The sequence below is a fragment of the Pristiophorus japonicus genome, chromosome 11, assembly GCF_044704955.1.
Source record: "Pristiophorus japonicus isolate sPriJap1 chromosome 11, sPriJap1.hap1, whole genome shotgun sequence".
Lineage (NCBI taxonomy): Eukaryota > Metazoa > Chordata > Chondrichthyes > Pristiophoridae > Pristiophorus > Pristiophorus japonicus.
The window spans coordinates 73,619,186-73,641,384 of NC_091987.1; the positions used below are offsets into that span (position 1 = coordinate 73,619,186).

At 43.6% G+C, this 22,199-nt stretch overlaps 1 protein-coding gene across 1 annotated transcript; it reads left to right on the top strand.

Annotated features, from left to right (window-relative positions):
* The first annotated feature begins 9,704 nt into the window (after positions 1 to 9,704).
* On the top strand, positions 9,705 to 21,286 carry ndufb4 (NADH:ubiquinone oxidoreductase subunit B4). The gene is made up of 3 exons (XM_070893541.1): positions 9,705 to 9,972; positions 16,031 to 16,180; positions 21,127 to 21,286. Exons 1-3 carry the CDS (start codon positions 9,796 to 9,798, stop codon positions 21,184 to 21,186), a joined length of 387 nt encoding a protein of 128 aa, XP_070749642.1. The 5' UTR covers positions 9,705 to 9,795; the 3' UTR covers positions 21,187 to 21,286.
* The last annotated feature ends 913 nt before the right edge of the window (positions 21,287 to 22,199 follow it).

The following is a 22,199-nucleotide window of genomic DNA, read 5'->3' on the forward strand; positions in this document are numbered from 1 at the left end:
GCAAAAGCTATGGGGCCCGACAATATCCCGGCTGTTGTGCTGAAGACTTGTGCTCCAGAACTAGCCACGCTGTTCCAGTACAGCTACAGCTGAGGGATTCACTGTGTGCAGCGGAGGTGGAGAGGACCTAACCGGCGGCCAGAGCAGAGGCAGGAAATAAAGAGCACGGTCGGAGAGGGGCCCAAACTCACTGTGAGAAGCGGAGGCGGAGCGGACCGAACCGAAGAGCGAGAGCATTAAAAAAATCAAGGATTGACGTCACAGAACAGCAGGTAGGTGATTGCTTGGTGAGTATTAGAGCATTGTTTTTGCCTCTAAGCTAAGCAGTGTTTCAAAATAAGGGCTGGGGAACAATAACTAATACTTTATCAAATTAATAACTTAGCTAGATAAATTAATTAATTAATATAACTCGAAATAATCATTTGATTAAAAACTTTAACTAATTTAAATAAGCATATAAATAAAGAATTCTAGAGAAGGCAGGGCAAGCTATGTGTCGGGACTGTAGTATATGGGAGTTTGTGGACAGTGAGACTGTCTCGCATTCCCACAACTGCAGGAAATGTCTCTGCTTTCAGTCACTTCGGTTCAGAGTCATTGACACACCGAAACAAAAGGGAAGGCGAGGAATTTCTGGACAGTCTTATCCAGAATACAGTCACACCTCAGAGGAAAGCACAGGTTCAGGAAGGGGGGGGGTGTGATTAGTAGGGAGGCGGGTAGAGGGACTTAGGAGAAGTTGAGAAGGTAGTCCCACAGCTCTAGTCCTGTTCAACAGGTACAATGTACTTGCTACCTGTGAGGACAAGGAGAAAGACTGCGGGGAGGACAGCCACAATGCAGACGAAGGAACCAGGGATCAGATGGCTGTCCAAGGAGGGGAAGAGGAGAATAGAAATGTGGTAGTGATGGGGGATTCTATAGTTAAGAAGATAGATAGCGTCCTCTGCAACCAAGAACGAGAATCCCGAAAGGTGTGTTGCCTACCAGGGTAAGGGATATTTCAAGGTGGCTGGAGAGGAATTTGGAAAGAAAGGGGGTAAATCCAGTCCATGTCGGAAGAAATGATATGGGTAGGAACAGAGAGGAGGTCCTGCTGAAGGAGTATCAGGAGTTAGGCACTAAATTAAAAAGCAGGACCTCGAGGGTAATAATCTCTGGATTATTGCCTGAGCCATGTGCAAATTGGCATATAAAGTCAGATCAGGAGAGTTAACATGTGGCTGAAGGGCTGGTGTGGGAAAGAGGGGTTCCTTTTCATGGGACACTGGCACCAGTACTGGGACAAGAAGCAGCTGAACTGACGGGATGGACTACACCTGAACCGGGATGGGACCCGTGTCCTAGCGGAAAGAGTAAATAGGAAGGTGGCAAAGGCTTTAAACTAGTAACTTGGGGGGGAGGGATCTACAAGAAATGAAACCAGCCTAAATATAAACAGAACAGGAGTGTAAAAAGATGGTTAAAAATAAAGTGAAAAGAATTGCAATAAAAAATTAGTTCAACTGTCTGAACACCAATGCACAGTGTCCGTAATAAAACAGGGAGCTGGAGGCAATCATACTTTGCAAGGAACCAGACATAGTAGGGATTACTGAGACATGGCCACACCGGGAATTAAACATTGCAGGGTATGACATATCTAGAAAAGATAATAGCTCCAAGTTTCCACACACGGCAAAACAGGCACCCCTCCGAGCTGGGTGCCCGTTTTTCGCGCCGAAAACGGCGCCTGAAAAAAAACGCACTATTCTCGAGCGCTTTGCAGCTCGATGTCAGCTTGGCGCGGCGCCCAGGGGGCGGAGCCTACCACTCGCGCCGATTTTGTAAGTAGGAGGGGGCGGGTACCATTTAAATGAGTTTTTTTCGTGCCGGCAATCCTGCGCGTGCGCGTTGGAGCGTTCGCACAAGCGCAGTGTGAAGGAAACATTGGCACTCGGCCATTTTTGTAGTTCTTTGTAGCTGTTCAATTTTTAACATTTTTTAATAAAACCACATTGCCCTTCCATGATCAGCACTGAGGCTTCTTGCAACAGTGAGAAGGCTGCAGGAAGCCTCAGAAGTTGAGGCAGCCGTTTCCCGACGGGCCCGACCGATGGCAGGGGGGCCTCCCCCCCCTGCCATCGGGAATGGCTGCCTCAACTTCTGAGGCTTCCTGCAGCCTTCTCACTGCCTCCCCCCCACTGCCGTCGGTCGGGCCCTCACTGCCTCCTCCCCCCCCTGCCGTCGGGAACGGCTGCCTCCTCACTGCCTCCCCCCCGCTGCCGTCGGGAACGGCTGCCTCCTCACTGCCTCCCCCCCGCTGCCGTCGGGAACGGCTGCCTCAACTTGTGAGGCTTCCTGCAGCCTTCTCCCTGCCTGAATCACTTTCACACAGGTAGGAACATGGTTTATTTAATCTTTTCTTTGCTTATAAATTTTTATTCAGGTTGGAATTATTTGTATAATATTTGTATAAGTATAACTAAGGATTTATTGTAGAATGTAATGACTTCCCTTCCACCCCCCACCCCCCAACCTCGTTCCGGACGCCGAATTTGTAACCTGCGCCTGATTTTTTAATGTGTAGACAAAGTTTTTTCAGGCCTACAAAAATCTTCACTTGCTCCATTCTAAGTTAGTTTGGAGTACGTTTTCACTGTGGAAACTTTCAAATCAGGCGTCAGTGGCTGGACACACCCCCTTTTGGAAAAAAAATTCTGTTCCAAAGTGAAACTGTTCTACATGACTATAACTGCAGAAAACTTAAATGTGGAGAATTGCAATTTCTAAGATACTCCGTTCTCCACCAGTTGCTCCTAAAAATCAGGAGCAAATCATGTGGAAACTTGAGGCCAGAGAGTGGAGTAGCTGTACTTGTTAGGGATAACATAATGGCAGTAGAAAAAAGTGACGCAGCTGTCAGTAAGACAGAAATAGAATCCATGTGAATAGAGATAAAAGATAATAAAGGATCAATCACACTAATAGGAGTAGTCTACAGACCACCTAACAGTGGTAGGGAGATGGAGGAAGAAATATGCAAACAAATTAGCGAAGTGAGTAAAAAACATATAATAATAATTATGGGGGATTTCAACTACCTGTTTTAAATGGACAGAAGAGGTAGGTAAAGGGAATAAGGGAATGGAGTTCCTACAATGTGTACAAGACTCCTTTCTAACCCAATAATTAAAAAGCCCAACAAGGGAGGATTCGCTATTGGATCTAGTAATGGGGAATAAACCAGAGCAAGTAAAAGTAGGGGAACATCCAGGTAATAGTGGTCATAATATAATGCACTTTAAAATAATAGTTGAGAAGGACATAAGTATGATTAAGAGCAGGGTAATAGATTGGAGAACAGCTGATTTGAGGGGCTGAGAAAAGAACTTGGGAAAATAAATGGACAACAATATTGGCAAACAATGACGTAGAACAGCAATGGGAAACATCTAAAACGGTGTTCAAGAGAGTTGAGGAAAAATATATTCCACTAAAAAACAAGAACAAGCTAAATACTTATGAGACGCCATGGATGATTAAAGCCATAAGGGAAAAATTGAGGGTAAGGAAAGTGGCATACATTTAGGGGCAGCAGGGGAGAGCATGATACCTTAGAATATGAATAGATTAGGAGATAAGTAAAAAAAAACAATTAGGAAGGCAAAGAGGGTCTATGATATTAAATTATCAAGGAAAATAATTAAAATAGTAAAATATTTTACAGGCACATCAATAAAAAAGGCAGATCCGGATGGGGATAGGGCCACTAAGGGATGGACAGGATAATACCACAGGCAGTGATAGAGAGATGGCAGAAATATTAAATAATTACTTACTTCAGTATTTACCAGGGAGATAGAACAGGTGGACATGATATTGGATCATGACATTAGTAATGAAATAACTACATTTAAAATAAAAAGAGGAGATATATTAAATAAACTAATCAAACTCAAAGATGAAAAAAACTCTAGTCTGGATGGATTACATCCACCCATTTTAAAATAATCTAGGGAAAAGATAGCAGAGGCATTACGAGACATAATTAATAATTCGTTAGAAAAAGGTGTAATGCCAGAGGACTGGCGGATGGCTAACTTTAATACCTATATTTAAGGGAGATAGAACATGTCCAGGCAACCATAGACCAGTCAGCTTAACTTCGGTGGGAGGAAAAATAATGGAATCCCTACTAAAGGATAAAATAGAAGAACATCTAGAAGCCAAAAATATAATAATGAATATTCAGCATGGATTTCAAAAGGGAAAGTCTTGCTTGACCAACCTCATTGAATTTTTTGAAGAGGTAACAGAGAGAATAGACAAGGGTAATGCATTAGATGTAATTTATCTAGATTTTCAAAAGGCCTTTGATAAGGTACCACATAATAGACTAATGAATAAGGTCAGGGAATGCAGAGCCAGGGGACAAGTAGCAGAATGGATAGCTAGCTAGCTTCAAGGCAGGAATTAGAGAGTAGGAATAAAGAGTAGCTATTCACAGTGACAGAAGGTGAGTAGTGGTGTTCCACAAGGATCAGTGTTGGGACCACTGTTGTTCACAATTTATATTACCGATTTAGACTTTGGAATCAAAACCACAATTTCTAAATTTACGGATTCCACCAAATTGGGGGGGGAGGGCAGTTAATATTTATAAAAGATATACTTGCTTTGGAGGCAGTTCAAAGAAGGTTCACTCGGTTGATTCCGAGGGTTGATTTATGAGGAAAGGTTAAGTAGATTGGGCCTCTACTCATTGGAATTCAGAAGAATGAGAGGTGATCTTATCGAAACGTATAAGATTATGAGGGAGCTTGACAAGGTGGATGCAGAGAGGATGTTTCCACTGATGGGGGAGACTAGAACTAGAGGGCATGATCTTAGAATAAGGGGCCGCCCATTTAAAACAGAGATGAAGAGAAATTTTTTCTCTCAAAGGGTTGTAAATCTGTGGAATTCGCTGCCTCAGAGAGTTGTGGTTGCTGGAACATTGAATAAATTTAAGACAGAAATAGACAGTTTCTTAAACTATAAGGGGATAAGGGGTTATGGGGAGCAGGCGGGGAAGTGGAGCGGAGTCCATGATCAGATCAGCCATGATCTTATTGAACGGAGCAGGCTTGACGGGCCGTATGGCCTACTCCTGTTCCTATTTCTTATGCTGTTATGTTCTTAATACTGAGGAGGACTATAACAAATTACAGGAAGATATTAATAAACTTGCAGAATGGGCATATAATTGGCAAATGAAATTCAACACAGATAAATGTGAGGTATTACATTTTGTAAGGAAGAATAGGGAGGTCACTTATTACTTAGAGGGTGCGAGTCTGGGTGGGGTAGAGGAGCAAATGGATCTCGGAGTACAAATGCACAAATCACTAAAAGTAGCGACACAGGTTAATAAGGACATAAAAAAAGCAAACCAGGCGCTGGGGTTTATTTCTAGAGGGATAGAATTGAAAAGTAGTGAAGTAATGCTATACTTGTCGCGAACCTTGGTTAGACCACACTTGTGGAGTACTGAGTACACTTTTGGTCGCCATATTATAAAAAGAATATAGAGGCACTGGAGAGGGTGCAGAGAAGATTTACAAGGATGATACCAGAAATGTGAGGATATACCTATCATGAAAGGATGAACAGGCTGGCTCTTTCTTCACTTGAAAAAAGAAGGCTGAGGGGTGAACTAATCAAGGTCTTTAAAATGATGAAAGAGTAGATACAGAGAGAGTGTTTCCACTTGTGGGGAACAGCATAACTAGAGGCCTTCAATATAAGATAGTCAACAAAAAATCAATTAGGGAATTCAGAAGAAACTTCTTTACCCAGAGAGTGGTGAGAATGTGGAACTCACTACCACAGGGAGTAGTTGAGGTAAATAGTATAGCTGCATTCAAGGGAAGCTAGATAAGCATATGAAGAAGAAGGAAATAGAGGGCTATGTTGATAGAGTTAGATGAGGAAAGATGGGAGGGGGCTCGAGTGGAGCATAAACGCCGGCATGAACTGGTTGGGCCGTAGGGCTGTTTCTGCGCTGTATATCCTATGTAATCTGATGTAATCCTATGTAACACTGACATCTACCCAAGAATGTGGAAAACTGCCCAGGGATACCCTGTCCACAAAAAGCAGGACAATTCCAATCCGGCCCATCAGTCTACTCTCAATCATCAGAAAAGTGATGGAAAATGTTGTCGACAGCGCTATCAAGCAGTACTTATCCACGAATAACCTGCTCACAGATGCTCAGTTTGGGTTCCACCAGGACCACTCAGCTCCAGACCTCATTACAATCTTGGCCCAAACATGGACAAAAGAGGTGACTTCTAGAGGTGAGGTGAAAGTGGCGGCCCTTGACGTCAAGGTAGCATTTGACATTGTGTGGCATCAAAGAGCCCTAGGAAAACTGAAGTTAATGGGATTCAGGGGAGAAACTCCCCACTGGCTGGAGTCATACCTAGCACAAAGTAAAGTGGAGAGTATTCCATCACACTCCTGACTTGTGCCTTGTAGATGGTGGAAAGGCTTTGGGGAGTCAGGAGGTGAGACACTCGCCGCAGAATACCCAGCCTCTGACCTGCTCTTGTAGCCATAGTATTTATGTGGCTGGTCCAGTTAAGTTTCTGATCAATGATGACCCCCAGGATGTTGATGGTAGGGGATTCGGCAATGGTAATGCCGTTGAATGTCTTTCCCTCTCAGTATCCTACCATTTATTGTATATTCCCTTCTTTGTTAGCCCTCCCCAAATGCACTACCTCACACATCTCTGGATTGAATTCCATTTGAAAGAAAGAAAGACTTGGATTTATATAGCGCCTTTCACGACCACCAGGCGTCTCGAAGCGCTGTACAGCCAAAGAAGTACTTTTGGATTTTGGAGTGTAGTCACTATTGTAATGTAGGAAACGCGTCAGCCAATTTGCACACAACAAGCTCCCACAAACAGCAATATGATAGTGACCAGATAATCTGTTTTTGTTTTGCTGATTGAGGGATAAATATTGGCCAGGACACCGAGGATAACTCCCCTACTCTTCTTCGAAATACAGCCATGGGATTTTTTACGTCCACCTGAGAGCAGACAGGGCCTCGGTTTAAAGCTTCATCCGAAAGATGGCACCTCCAATCGTGCAGCACTCCCTCAGCACTGCACTGAAGTGTCAGCCTAGATTTTAGTGCTCAAGTCCCTGGAGTGGGACTTAAACATAACCTTCTGACTCAGAGGCGAGAATGCTACCACTGAGCCACAGTTGCCACTTTTCTGCCCACCTGACCAGTCCATTGATAACTTCCTGCAGTCTACAGGTTTCTTCCTCACTATCAACCACACAGCCAATTTGTGTATCATCTGCAAACTTCTTAATCATGCCCCTTACATTTAAGTCTAAATCATTCATTATAACTACAAAAAACAAGGGGCCTAGTACTGAGCCGTGCAGAACCCCACCGGAAACAGCCTTCCAGTCATAAAAACGGCCATCGACCATTACTTTTTGCTTCCTGTCACTGAGCCAATTTTGGATCCAACTTGCCATTTTCCCTTGGATCCCATGGGTTTTTCTTTTCTGACCAGTCTGAAATGTGGGACCTTGTCAAACGCCTTGCTAAAATCCATATAGACTACAGCGACCTTCCTTGTTACCTCCTCAAATTCAATCAATTTCACGACCTTCTCTTAACAAATTCTAGCTGACTGTCCTTGATTAATCCGTGCCTTTCTAAATGACGATTAATACCGTCCTTCAGAAATGTTTCCAATAATTTACTCGATCTATCTCCTTCTTCCTTTTTACATAACAGTACAACATTAGCAGTCCTCCAGTCCTTCGGCACTGCACCTGCATTTTCTGTATGTGTAAATTGAGTAACAATACAAAACATCATTATTGGACATGTAGATTTAATATACCTAAGACTAGTATATAATTTTAAATGGACTATATTAAGGAAATGTGTGAACAACTAAAACAAAAAATATGGAGAGGTTGTTCAACAGCACTTAAGTTTTCTGTTAGTGTTGGTTTTCTGAGACATTTTTTTAATATATCCATAGTATGGTTTTTCCTTCAAAATTTTAATATAAATCATTTGTAAAATTGGTTCAGCGATTTTGTAAATTTCCGAAGATTTTTACTTATCTTTGGGCTTTTCAATGTACTGTTCTCTAAAAGATGAACAGTTAGCGTGGGGTCCAATAATTTTAAGTAAAAAGAGTGAATGCTGGAAATACTCAGCAGGTCAGGCAGCATCTGTGGAGATAGAAACAGAGTTAACATTTCAAGTCAATGATCTTTCGTCAGAACTGGAAGAAATTAGAGATGTAACAGTTTTAAGCAAGTACAGAGGTTGGGAAAGGCGGGGGGCAGGAACATAGGAACAGGAGTAGGCCATTCAACCCCCTCGAGCCTTTTCCATCAATCAATGAGATCATGGTTGATCTGTGCCCCTTGTGAAGGAGAGGAAGGAACAAAAGGAAAGATCTGTGATAGAACATAAGAAAATAAGAAATAGGAGCAGGAGTAGGCCATTTGGCCCCTCGAGCCTGCTCCGCCATTTAATAAGATCATGGCTGATCTGATCATGGACTCAGCTCCACTTCTCTGCCCATTTCCCTTATCCCTTTACTCCCTTATCTCTGCCTTAAATATATTCAATGAACCAACCTCCACAGCTCTCTGGGGCAGAGAATTCCATAGATGTACAACCCTCTGAGAGAAGAAATTCCTCCTCATCTCAGTTTTAAATGGGTGGTCCTTTACTCTGAGACTATGTCCCCTAGTTTTAGTTTCCCCTATGAGTGGAAATATCCTCTCTGCATCCACCTTGTCGAGCCCCCTCATTAAGTTATATGTTTCAATTAAGATCACCTTTCATTCTTAATTCCAACGTGTATAGGCCCAACCTACTCAACCTATCTTCATAAGTCAACCCCTTCATCTCCGGAATCAACCTAACCTTCTCTGAACAGTCTCCAATGCAAGTATATCCTTCCTTAAATACGGAGACCAAAACTGTACGCAGTACTCCAGGTGTGGCCTCACAAATACCCTGTACAGTTGTAGCAGAACTTCTCTGCTTTTATACTCTATTCCCCTTGCAATAAAACCCAACATTCTATTTGCCTTCCTGATTACTTGCTGTACCTGCATACTAACTTTTTGTGTTTCATGCACAAGGACCCCCAGGTCCCTCTGTACTGCAGCACTTTGCAATTTTTCTCCATTTAAATTATAATTTGCTTTTCTATAATTTCTGGCAAAGTGGATAACCTCACATTTTCCCACATTATACTCCATCTGCCAAATTTGTGATAGGGAGAAAAGCATGAGTTGTTAAATGACAAAAGGAATGATGATGCAAGGCAAAAGGGAGCGGTAATAGGACAAATAAAGAAACAAAAGATGGGTCCAGAGGAGCTGCAAATGACAGCAGCAGAAGCATTACCAGCACCTGTTGTCCGAAAAAATAGTAGTTGTTATGGGCTTGACGGGCTAAATGGCCTTTCGGGCTCTGAATTTTCATATGTTAGTTTATGAAGAATGTTATTCCTGTCGATTTCAGACATTTTGTTTCGTTTTATTTTAACGTTTTACTGTTGTATTTCTGTTGCTATGTCAGCCGTTCCTGGTTTTCCACATCCTGCCTCTAGCGAGCGCTGTGGGAGGAGCGGCCACAAACCCCCGTGACACAGTGCAGCGAGTGCGCATGCTCAACAGGGTCCTTAAACACTGTTAATAAAGTTGGGTTTGAAGGACGTTTGGCTCTCGGGCCGCTGTCGATACGGTTGTTGGTGCAGCGATGGCGCAGTACCGCGAGGCGCCGCTCGCATCCCGGCCTCACACTCTCGAGCCCTCCGAGTATCTGCAGCTGAGCCCCGAGGAGCGCCGGGCCCAGCAGGAGAGGTTCGCTATCCGCTCCCGCCTCAAGCTGCAGTACCTCCGTCAGCTCAACGACCCGAGGCGGACGGAGCTGATTGTGAGTGAGGGCGGGCGGTCAGAGGGAGAGGCGCTTTGGTCCTTCCAACGGTGAAGGGTACCGAGCGTAAACTGGGATAGATTGCGGGGGGATGGGATGGTGGGATTTGGGGGAAATAACCATAATTTTCCAATCCTCTCTGGCTACAGGTGTGGTGCTGGAGGACTGCTAATGTTGTACAGTTGTTTAAAAAGGGACAGACTGAGTAATTATAGGCCGGTCAGTCTAACCTCGGTGGTAGGAAAATTATTAGAAAAATCTCTGAGGGACAGAATAAGTCTTCATTTAGAAAGACACGGATTAATCGAGGACAGTCAGCCTGGATTTGTTAAAAGGAGATCGTGCCTGACTTGAATTTGATGTCAGGAGGGCAGTGTGCTTGATATGGGATATATGGATTTTAGCAAGGCATTTGATTAAGGTCCCACACAGCAGACTAGTCATGAAAGTAAAAACCCATGAGCTACAAGGCCAAGTGGCAAGTTGGATCCAAAGTTGGCTCAGAGGCAGGAAACAAAGAGTTGATAGGTGTTTTTGTGACTGAGGCTGTTTCCAGTGGGGTTCCAGAGGGCTCTGTACTAGGTCCCTTGTATTTTGTAGTCTTTATCAATGATTTAGGGGGTATGATTAAGAAGTTTGCAGATGATACAAAAATGAGCTGTGTGGTTGATAATGAAGAAAACTGTAGTCTACAAGAAGATATCAATGGATTGGTTAGGTGGGCTGAACAGGAGCAAATGGAATTCAATCCAGAGAAGTGTGAGATAATGCATTTGGGGAGGGCTAACAAAGCAAGGGAATACAGAATAAATGGTAGGCCACTGAGAAATGTAGAGCAATAAAGGGACCTTGGAGTGCATGTCCTCACATCCCTGAAGTTAGCAGGACAGGTAGATAGGTGGTGACTTTATTAGCTGAGGCATAGAATATAAGAGCAGGGACATTCTGCTTGAACTGTATAAAACACTAGTTAGGCCACAACTAGAGTACTGCGTGTAGTTCTGGTCACCACATTACAGGCAAGATGTGATTGTACGAGAGGGTACAGAGGAGATTTACGAGGATGTTGCCAGGACTGGAGAATTTTAGCTGAGGAAAGATTAGATACATTGGGGTTGTGTTTTTTGAAGCTGAGGAGAGACCTAATTGAGGTGTGTAAAATTGAGGGGCCTAGATAGTGGATAGGAATTACCTATTTCCCTTGGAGAGGTCAATAACCAGGGGGCATAGATTCAAAGTAACTAGTAGAGGGTTTAGAGGGGATTTGAGGAGAAATCGTTTCACCCAGAAGGTGGTGGGGGTCTGAAACTCGCTTTCTGACAGGGTGATGGAGGCAGAAACCCTCATTGCATTTTAAAAAGTACTTGGCTATGCAATTAAATTGCTGTAACATAGAAGGCTACAGACCAAGAGCTGGAAAGTGGGATTAGGCTGGATAGCTCTTTGTCGGCTGGCACGGACACGATTGGCCTTCTGTGCTGTAAATTTCTATGATTCTATGAAATGGGATGGGGGAAATATATGGATTTGAGGAAAATGGGATGAAGGTGGTGGTGTGATGGGTTATGCAAGTGGGGGTGCTCTTCAGTGAGTCTGCATTGTGTCAGCCAGTAACTCAGTGGGTAGCACTCCTGTCTGAGTCACAAGTTGTGGGTTTGAGTCCTGCTCAGAGATTAGAGCACAAAAATCTAGGCTGACACTCCAGTGCAGTACTGATTGGGTGCTGCACTGTCTGAGGTGCCATGCCTTTTGGATGGCCCTGTCTTAGGTGGATGTAAAAGATCCCATGGCACTATTTTGAAGTAGAGCAGGGGAGTTATCATTGGTATCCTGGCCAATTTTTATCCCTCAATCAACATCACTAAAACAGATCATCTGGCCATTATCACATTGCTGTTTGTGGGAGCTTGCTGTGTGAAAATTGACTGCCCTGTTTCCTACATTACAACAGTGACTACACTCCAGAAAAGGTACTCTACATAGTCTGTAAAGGACACCCTCAAAGTCTCCCTGATAAAGTGCAACATCCCCACTGACACCTGGGAGTCCCTGGCCAAAGACCGTCAAGAGCATGCAGAAATCAAGCGCAGGCAGCAGAAAGAGTGTGCGGCAAACCAGTCCCGCCCACCCCTTCCCTTAATGACTATCTCTCCCATCTGTGACTGGGACTGTGGTTCTCATATTGGACTGTTCAGCCACCTAAGAACTCATGTTAAGAATGGAAGCAAGTCTTCCTCGATTCCGAGGGACTGCCTATGATGATGAAAGCACTTTGGTCTGTCCAGAAGTCGTGAAAGGCGCTGTATGAATGCAGGTCTGTGTATCGTATAACGAACAACCTGAAATAAGAGCATGGCAGCTCTATCTGGGGACGGCAGACCCTTCAAGGCAAAGCCAGACCCATTCAAATGTGTTTTTGTTTTTATTGCCTCCAGTGTAAAATTCCCATCATTGTGTTTAATTCCCTTTGTGGACTTGCCCCTCCCCATCTATGTAACCACCCCCTGACACCAAAACTCTTTGTTCCTCTTCTCTTGTTCATCCCTTTTTTTGTCCCACCATTGGTGACCCAGTCTTCAGTTGTCCAAGTGCCATGCTCTGGAAGTCTTTGAGTTTCCTCCTTGAAGACATTTCTGTTCAGTTGTCCATGCTTTTTGTTACCCCTTCTAAAATCTCCTTCATTTTCTTTTTTCTGATTACACCTCTGAAGTGTCTTGGGATAGCTTTCTATATTAAAGGAGCTATGATTCAAATGAGTGTCTCATAATGTGTTACAGGAATGTTATTTACATTCATCATCGTAGGCAGTCTCTCGGAATGGAGGAAGACTTGCTTCCACTCTCAAAATGAGTCCTTGGATGGTCCAATACGAGAACCACAGTCCCTGTCAGCGAATCAGCGTCCACCACATGAGACGCCTGCCTATTCCAGAGGCCCATTATTGGTGGGGGTGGTGGAGCCATCTCCTGACATCTAACCCAGATCTAGCCTTATACAACTGGTCCTCCCTAACCTATTCAATTGAAACAAACTGACAACAGGAACACTATTCCCTTCATTATCTTATAGGCAGTCCCTCAAAACGAGGATGACTTGCTTCCATGGCAAAAAAGGGATGAGTTCGCAGGTGTTCAATGAAGGACCTAATATTCCAGGTCCTGAACTACATCGTGAAGTGGGGGGAAGATGCCTGTGCATGGATTTAATTTTTAAACGTGTGGTGGCCGTTGCACACCAGCCACCACACGGCCTTGACACAGCTAAGTCTTGATCCAGTGGCAAGGGTTATCCAAGCTGACTGGAGACCTGCTCTGCTGCACGGACCTAGTGCGTGCACACATCGCAGTGTGGGCTGGCCCGTGTTGCCCCTGGCCCCGAACTCGCACCTCTCCTGAGCCCCGATCACATCCCTCCACAGTCTCTCGCCGCTCCTGCTGTACCTGCCCACGCTCCATTCACCAACCTGGACCTTGATGTTGTCACTCTTCGCTGCCGTCGCCCTCCTGCACCAACTCTCGCTGCTCCCTGAAGTGGCCTCCACGCTGCTCTCGGGCCGCCGCACCTCCACTCCTTTTATGAACCTGAACTGCCGCTGGTGTTACATAGAAAATAGGTGCAGGAGTAGGCCATTCGGCCCTTCTAGCCTGCACCGCCATTCAATGAGTTCATGGCTGAACATTCAACTTCAGTACCCCATTCCTGCTTTCTCACCATACCCCTTGATCCCCCTAGTAGTAAGGACCTCATCTAACTCCTTTTTGAATATATTTAGTGAATTGGCCTCAACAACTTTCTGTGGTAGAGAATTCCACAGGTTCACCACTCTCTGGGTGAAGAAGTTCCTCCGCATCTCGGTCCTAAATGGCTTACCCCTTATCCTCAGACTGTGACCTCTGGTTCTGGACTTCCCCAACATTGGGAACATTCTTCCTGCATCTAACCTGTCTAACCCCGTCAGAATTTTAAACGTTTCTATGAGGTCCCCTCTCATTCTTCTGAACTCCAGTGAATACAAGCCCAGTTGATCCAGTCTTTCTTGATGGGTCAGTCCCGCCATCCCGGGAATCAGTCTGGTGAACCTTCGCTGCACTCCCTCAATAGCAAGAATGTCCTTCCTCAGGTTAGGAGACCAAAACTGTACACAATACTCCAGGTGTGGCCTCACCAATGCCCTGTACAACTGGAGCAACACCTCCCTGCCCCTGTACTCAAATCCCCTTGCTATGAAGGCCAACATGCCATTTGCTTTCTTAACCGCCTGCTGCACCTGCATGCCAACCTTCAATGACTGATGTACCACGACACCCAGGTCTCTTTGCACCTCCCCTTTTCCTAATCTGTCACCATTCAGATAATAGTCTGTCTCTCTGTTTTTAGCACCAAAGTGGATAACCTCACATTTATCCACATTATACTTCATCTGCCATGCATTTGCCCACTCACCTAACCTATCCAAGTCGCTCTGCAGCCTCACAGCATCCTCCTCGCAGCTCACACTGCCACCCAACTTAGTGTCATCCGCAAATTTGGAGATACTACATTTAATCCCCTCATCTAAATCATTAATGTACAGTGTAAACAGCTGGGGCCCCAGCACAGAACCTTGCGGTACCCCACTAGTCACTGCCTGCCATTCTGAAAAGTACCCATTTACTCCTACTCTTTGCTTCCTGTCTGACAACCAGTTCTCAATCCATGTCAGCACACTACCCCCAATCCCATGTGCTCTAACTTTGCACATCAATCTCTTGTGTGGGACCTTGTCGAACGCCTTCTGAAAGTCCAAATATACCACATCAACTGGTTCTCCCTTGTCCACTCTACTGGAAACATCCTCAAAAAATTCCAGAAGATTTGTCAAGCATGATTTCCCTTTCACAAATCCATGCTGACTTGGACCTATCATGTCACCTCTTTCCAAATGCGCTGCTATGACATCCTTAATAATTGATTCCATGTGTTCTCACGCAGGTCGGGGCCACCACACCTTATAAACATTAATCAGATCACTCCTAAGTCTAGTTTCCCAAAAGTGTAGAATCTCACATTTTTTAGCCTATCTTGATGACTGAGATGCTTTAAACTAGGAGTTCGTCTAGTGATCCTCCTTTGCACCTTTTCCAAAGCCTTAATATCACCCACCATATGAGATCATCAAAACTGAACACAGTATTCCAAGTGTGGCCTGACTAAGGTCTTGTACAGGATAAAATAGTATGCCTCGTCTTGTAAATTGTCCTATGGATCTACCCCAACACCCTATTTGCTGTAACTGTACTTAATGTGGGTCACATTGCAGAACAGAGTGGGACAGTGGAGTGAAATTCTCAGTCACACACCTCGCTAACTTGGATATACATCACTGTTTCTTCATTGTTGCTAAGTCAATATTCTGGAATTCCCTACCTTACACCACTGTGAGAGCAACATCACCAGAAGGACTGCTGCAGTTCAAGGCGAAAGCCCACCATCCTCAAAGGGAACTGGGGGTGGGCAGTAAATGTGGCCTAGCCAATGTCACCAACAACAACTTGCATTTTTATAGTCACCTATATACTGAGAATCAGTCATTTAAAAAAAAAAGTCTTCCTAAATTGATTAGTTAAACTCCTTAACACGTGCTTGTAAAAGTTAGAAGCTATACAGTTGCTTAAATGTTTCCTCATTCTACATGAAATTAATTTTGGTAGTTTAACCTAATTCCTAATGTGTATGGATCACAAAACTGCTCACAATTTGCTCAAGTTGATAGTCACGAGGCTGGTTATTGTGGTAAATAGAAATGTTACACTGCATTAGAGAATTGGGAGCAGGAGAGGCAGCAAAACTGCATCTGACCATGCTTCTTCAGGACAACATTGGAAACTTATGAATGTTATTGATACTTAATTTGAACATTCTTCAATATTTAATAAACTTATTTGAAGCTTGTTTACATTCTGTGCAAATTGGTTGCTCAAAAATCGCCATAATCTATTTCATATTTTGACTTGCTGTAATTTTTAATGTTTCTAGTCTTCCAACAAATAATTTGCTGCAACTTCTTTGCATTTTACAGGAAGACCCAGCTCTCACTCGCTGGGTATTTGCTCGCAATCTGAACCACATCTATCCGAACTTCCGTCCAACTCCTAAGACATCATTGCTGGGGTTTGTCTTTGGTGTAGTGCCTCTATTTTTCTGGTACTACGTCTTCAAAACTGATCGGGTAAGAATAATGAGAATAAATGAAAGATGCTGAATTGGGCAATAATTAGGTGTAATTTGATGAAAAAGTGGGGAATGTGGAACTATTCAGGGTTGGATTTCTTAATTGACAAATTTGGCACCGGAAGTGTTATACTGCTTTGTTACATATTTGTAGCGGGCTCCAGGCGGTGTTGGAGATCTCTGTTCGTAGCCCGCCTTGGTGTGGCGAATGGAAAAGTAATATCCAATGCTGCAGAAGCAGCTGAAAGGGTCTTGGCAGTAATTTTGTGTATGTAACAATGCGGCTCAGTGAAGTATTTGAGGCTGGTACATCAGTGAACAGAGCCCCAAATTTAAAGACTCTTCTGTTGAGATCTGTAATGTGGCAAAGGAGGCCCATGAAGGGCATGATCTGGGCCTGTGGAAAGGAGGTGGCATCTCAACATTGTCAAGGAATGCTTTCTGAAACCTTAATTCCACATGATAGCATGCAAAGTGCCTTTATTCTCTCTACTTTCTACTTGAAGGGGAAATGCCCAAAACTAAAGACACAGAAGTATCACTTCAATCCCCAGAGCTATTGCTAAAAATAATCAGCCAGCACCCTCTGAACCTCCTGCCACTGTAGGAGAAGTAGGTGGCTGTGACTGAAAAGTACACTAGGCACCTAGAAGAGGCATGGTGACTTCAAATAGTAGAAAGGTGGTCAGATTTGTTTTCAGTGAGATGTTTTTGACACTGATGGGATATGTACGGAATGATTTGGTACAAGATTGAGGGAATGAGAATGGGGTAGTAGAATGGTCTCCAAATAGGAACCTTTGTAGTTGTGGAGGGGAAGAGGTGACTGTTGGCAAAGGGGAACTGTGATGGCAGGACTCATTTGGCAACGGACTTCAATCTTAGTCAGCTGAAGGTTTCCCTTGAGCTGTGCACACAGCTATCTGTAAGTTACTGCTTTGTGAAGGAGCCGTGGCCATTTCTGAGGGGAGACGGTGAAGTAGCTGGACCTGGATCTGTAGGTGTCCTAGTATGGGTACTGTCGGATAGGGTACCAGAGGCTGCCGACAGTACTTGTTCACCAAGCCCAGTCCGCAACATTTAACTTTGAAAAATACTTTTTAAAAAAAAAACATTAAAATACTTTAAATATACTTAAAAGAAACTTTTGAGAAAAAGCTATCAAAATTTAGGGCATTGACAAAAACTGTTCAAAAATTAAACTGAGTTTTTTGTTTATATAAAAAAAAAGATAGTCTAAGACTTTCCTGCAGATCTTTCCTGTAGCCTGTAATAGTGGAGTACATTTGTCCCACTACAAGCAGGCCACAATGCCTGATATTCAACCCTGCCTGCGATTAAAGGCAGAGAAAACTCTTTCGGGTGTGTTTCTGGGTTGGAGATTTGGCATTGGGCCTTAACGTCTGATTTTACTCCATTGCCTGGCCCAAAAATGGGCAGCTAAAGCAAGGCCTTAGATTAGTGAGCATTTTCTGTTGGGATCAGAAGTCATGTATTAAGAAATAGATAAATTAATCAAACTTGGAAAGGATAAAACCCCTGGTCCAGATGGATTGCATTCATGCATATTAAAAGAAGTTGGGGAAGAGATAACCAAGGCACTGTTGCATAAATATAAAAAATCATTAGTAAATGGAATAATGCCAAAGGATTGGTGAACAGCTAATCATAGCATCATTAAAAAAAGTTACGACACAGAAGGAGGCCATTTGGCCCATCGTTTCCGTGCCAGTCGAAAAAGAGCTACTCTGCCTGATCCCATCTTCTAGTACTGGGTCTGCAGCCCTGTAGGTCATGGCTATTTAAGTGCACATCCAAGTACTTTTTAAATGTGATGAGGGTTTCTATCTCTACCACCCTTTTCAGGAAGTGAGTTCCAGACCACCACCATTGGTTGAAACTTTTTCCCTCATCTCCCCTCTAATCCTTCTACCAACCACTTTAAATCTATGCTCCCTGGTTATTTACCCTTCTGCTAAAGGAAATGGGTCCTTCCTATTCACTCTATCTAGGCCCCTCGTAATTTTATACACCTCAATTAAATCTCCCCTCCGCTGCTTCTGTTCCAAAGAAAACAATCCCAGCCTATCCAGTCTTTCCTCATAGCTAAAAATTTCCATTTTGGAATACTCCTCTGTACCCTCTCTAGCGCAATCACATCTTTTCTGTAATGTCATCATAGGCAGTCCCTCGAATCGAGGATGACTTGCTTCCGTATCAAAAAGTTCACGGGTGTTTCAGTGAAGGACCTAAAATTCCAGGTCCCGAACTAAATCTTGAAGGGTGGAAGATGCCTGTGTGGATTTTTTTTTTAAACGTGTGGTGGCCGTTGCACACCAGCCACCACACGGACTTGACAGAGCTAGGTCTTGGTCCAGTGGCAAGGATTAACCAAGACGACTGCAGACCTGCTCTGCTGCACAGACCTAGTGTGCGCATGCATCGCAGTGTGGGCTGGCCCGTGCTGCCCCTGAGCCCCGACCTCATGCCTCTCCTGCTGTACCTGCCCACGCTCCAATCACCGACCTGGATCTTGGTGACGTCCCTTTTCACTGCCGTTGTTCTCCTGCTCCAGCACGTGCTGCTCCCTGGAGTGGTATGCTGCCACGCTGCTCCTTCCGCTCCCCGGCCTGCTCCGATGGTGCTCACAGGCTGGATGACCTGAGCAGTATGCAGTACTCAAGCTGTGACCTAACTAGTGTTGCATACAGTTCTAGCATAACTTTCCTGGCTCTTGTATTCTATGCCTCAGCTAATAAAGGAAAGCATTCCGTATGCCTTTTAACTATCTTATCGACATGTCCTGCTACCTTTAAGGATCTGTGGACATACACTTCAAGATCCCTCTGTTCCTCCACACCTCTCAGTATCCTTCTATTTATTGTGCATTCCCTTGCCTTGTACCTCCCCAAATGCATTACCTCACACTTCTCCAGATTGAATTCCATTTTCCACTTTTCTGCCCAACTGACTAGTCCATCGATATCTTCCTGCAGTCTAAAGCTTTCCTCCTCACTGTCAACCACATGACCAATTTTTGTATCATCTGCAAACTTTATCATGCCCCCTACATTTAAGTCTAAATCATTAATGTATACTACAAATGTTAGTCCTATATTTAAAAAGGGAGATAGAACAAGTCCAGGGGACTATAGACCTCTTATGTTGGTAGTAGGAATGATAATGGAATCATTACTTAAAGATGTAGAAAGAAAGACTTGCAATTATATAGTGCCTTTCACAACCACCAGATGTCCCAAAGCACTTTACAGCCAATTAAGTACTTTTTGAAGTGTAGTCCCTGTTGCAATGTGGGAAACGGGCCAGCCAATTTGCACACAGCAAGCTCCCACAAATGTGATGATAACCAGATAATGTGTTTTAGTAATGATGGATAAATATTGGCCAGGCACTAGGGATAACTCCCCTGCTCTTCTTCGAAATAGTGCCATGGGATCTTTTTTGTCCACCTGAGAGTAGACATGGCCTCAGTTTAACGTCTCATCCAAAAGACAGCATCTCCGACAGTGCAGCACTTTGCAGATTTTTGTGCTCAAGTCTCTGGAGTGGGACTTGAACCCACAACCTTCTGACTCAGACGATGGTGCTACCAACTGAGCCACGGCTGACATGCCTTTCTTCATTATTTCTTTCTTTCTAAAGATGTAATAGAAAAACATCTAGAAACCTGAAAATAAAAGTCAGCACGGATTTCAAAAGGGAAGATCATGCTTGACCAACCTTATTGAATTCTTTTGAAGAAGTAAGAGTCGACAATGGTAATGCAGTAGAGTAATATATTTGGATTTTCAAAAAGCCTTCGATAAGGTACAATATAGTAGACTCATGAGTAAGGTCAGATCATGTGGAGTCGGGGCAGGTAGCAGAATGGATACATGCTGACTACAAAATAGAAAACAGTGTAGGGATTAAGGGCAGCTACTCAGACTTGCAGAAACTGAGAAGTGGTATACCACAGGGATCACACTTATTATAATTTACATTAATGATTTGGATTCTGGAATCAGAAGTCCAATTTCAAAATTTGTGGACAACACCAAATTGGGAGGTGTAGTTAATACAAAGGAGGAACATGACAAATTACAGGAAGACAATACTAAACTTGCACAATGGGCACATCAATTTCAATATGGAAATGAGAGGTAGTGCATTTTTCAATATGGAAATGAGACGTAGTGCATTTTGGTAGGAATAATGAGGAGGCTACATACTGCTTGGATAATAAGAATCTAAATGAGGAGGAACAAAGGGATCTAGGGGTACAGATATACAAATCACTAAAGTAGTGACACAGGTTAATAAAGTCAGCTGTGGGGTTCATTTCTAGAAAGATAGCATTGAAAAGTAGAGTTTTGATAAACTTGTATAGAACCTTGGTTAGACCACATTTGGAGCACTGTGCACAGCCGTGGTCTCCATATTTTAAAAGGCATTGGAGTAGGTGCAAAAAAGATTCACAAGGGTGATACCAGAAATAAGAGGATATACTTATCAGGAAATTTTTAACAGGTTGGGACTCTCTTCTCTCGAAGAGAGGTTTAGGCAGTGGCAAAGGACCTGATAATGGTCTTTAAGGTAATAAAAGAGTTTGATAAGATATGGAGAAATTATTTCCACTTGTGGGGCTGTCTAAAACTAGAGGATATAAATACATGTTAGTCACTAATAAATCCAATAAGGAACTCAGGAGAAACTTCTTTACCCAGAGTGGTAAGAATGAGGAACACACTACCACACCATGCATTTAAGGGGTGGGAAGAGGCTCGTGTGGAGCATAAACACTGGCATAGACAAATTGGGACGAATGGCCTGTTTCTGTACTGTCGACTCAATGTAAACTAGGTAATCATTTCACGATGCAGTTCATTATGTTTCCTGTGTTTTTGAAATCGTATCAAGTTATGACTTTTTTTTTCTTTCAAGGATCATAAAGAAAAGCTCATCAGAGAAGGAATGGAGCGACCATTTAGTCTATCATCATGAGTACTTGAAGCAGAGACAGCAGACATGACGAGTAATTGTACAGTATATTATGCAGAAATTATAAAATGTCTTTACGCTTTAATAAATGTTGATTAACTAAGTCCAGTTTCCTTGGTCTTTGTTTGCAAAATTCCATTGTGTAACCAAGTCGAGAGTGTTGGGTCTACATGTTTCTGATTCAGATCATACCATGAGAGTATAATTGATGAAAGTAGTGACAGTGGGTTGAATTGTGAGTTGACTGCATCCACTTGTCACATCCTGCCAATCAGCAAATATTCCCTTTATAGAAACATAGAAAATAGGTGCAGGAGTAGGCCATTCGGCCCTTCTAGCCTGCACCGCCATTCAATGAGTTCATGGCTGAACATGCAACTTCAGTACCCCATTCCTGCTTTCTCGCCATACCCCTTGATCCCCCTAGTAGTAAGGACTTCATCTAACTCCTTTTTGAATATATTTAGTGAATTGGCCTCAACAACTTTCTGTAGTAGAGAATTCCACAGGTTCACCACTCTCTGGGTGAAGAAGTTTCTCCTCATCTTGGTCCTAAATGGCTTACCCCTTATCCTTAGACTGTGACCCCTGGTTCTGGACTTCCCCAACATTGGGAACATTCTTCCTGCATCTAACCTGTCGAAACCCATCAGAATTTTAAACGTTTCTATGAGGTCCCCTCTCATTCTTCTGAACTCCAGTGAATACAAGCCCAGTTGATCCAGTCTTTCTTGATAGGTCAGTCCCGCCATCCCGGGAATCAGTCTGGTGAACCTTTGCTGCACTCCCTCAATAACAAGAATGTCCTTCCTCAGGTTAGGAGACCAAAACTGTACACAATACTCCAGGTGTGGCCTCACCAAGGCCCTGTACAACTGTAGCAACACCTCCCTGCCCCTGTACTCAAATCCCTCGCTATGAAGGCCAACATGCCATTTGCTTTCTTAACCGCCTGCTGTACCTGCATGCCAACCTTCAATGACTGATGTACCATGACACCCAGGTCTCGTTGCACC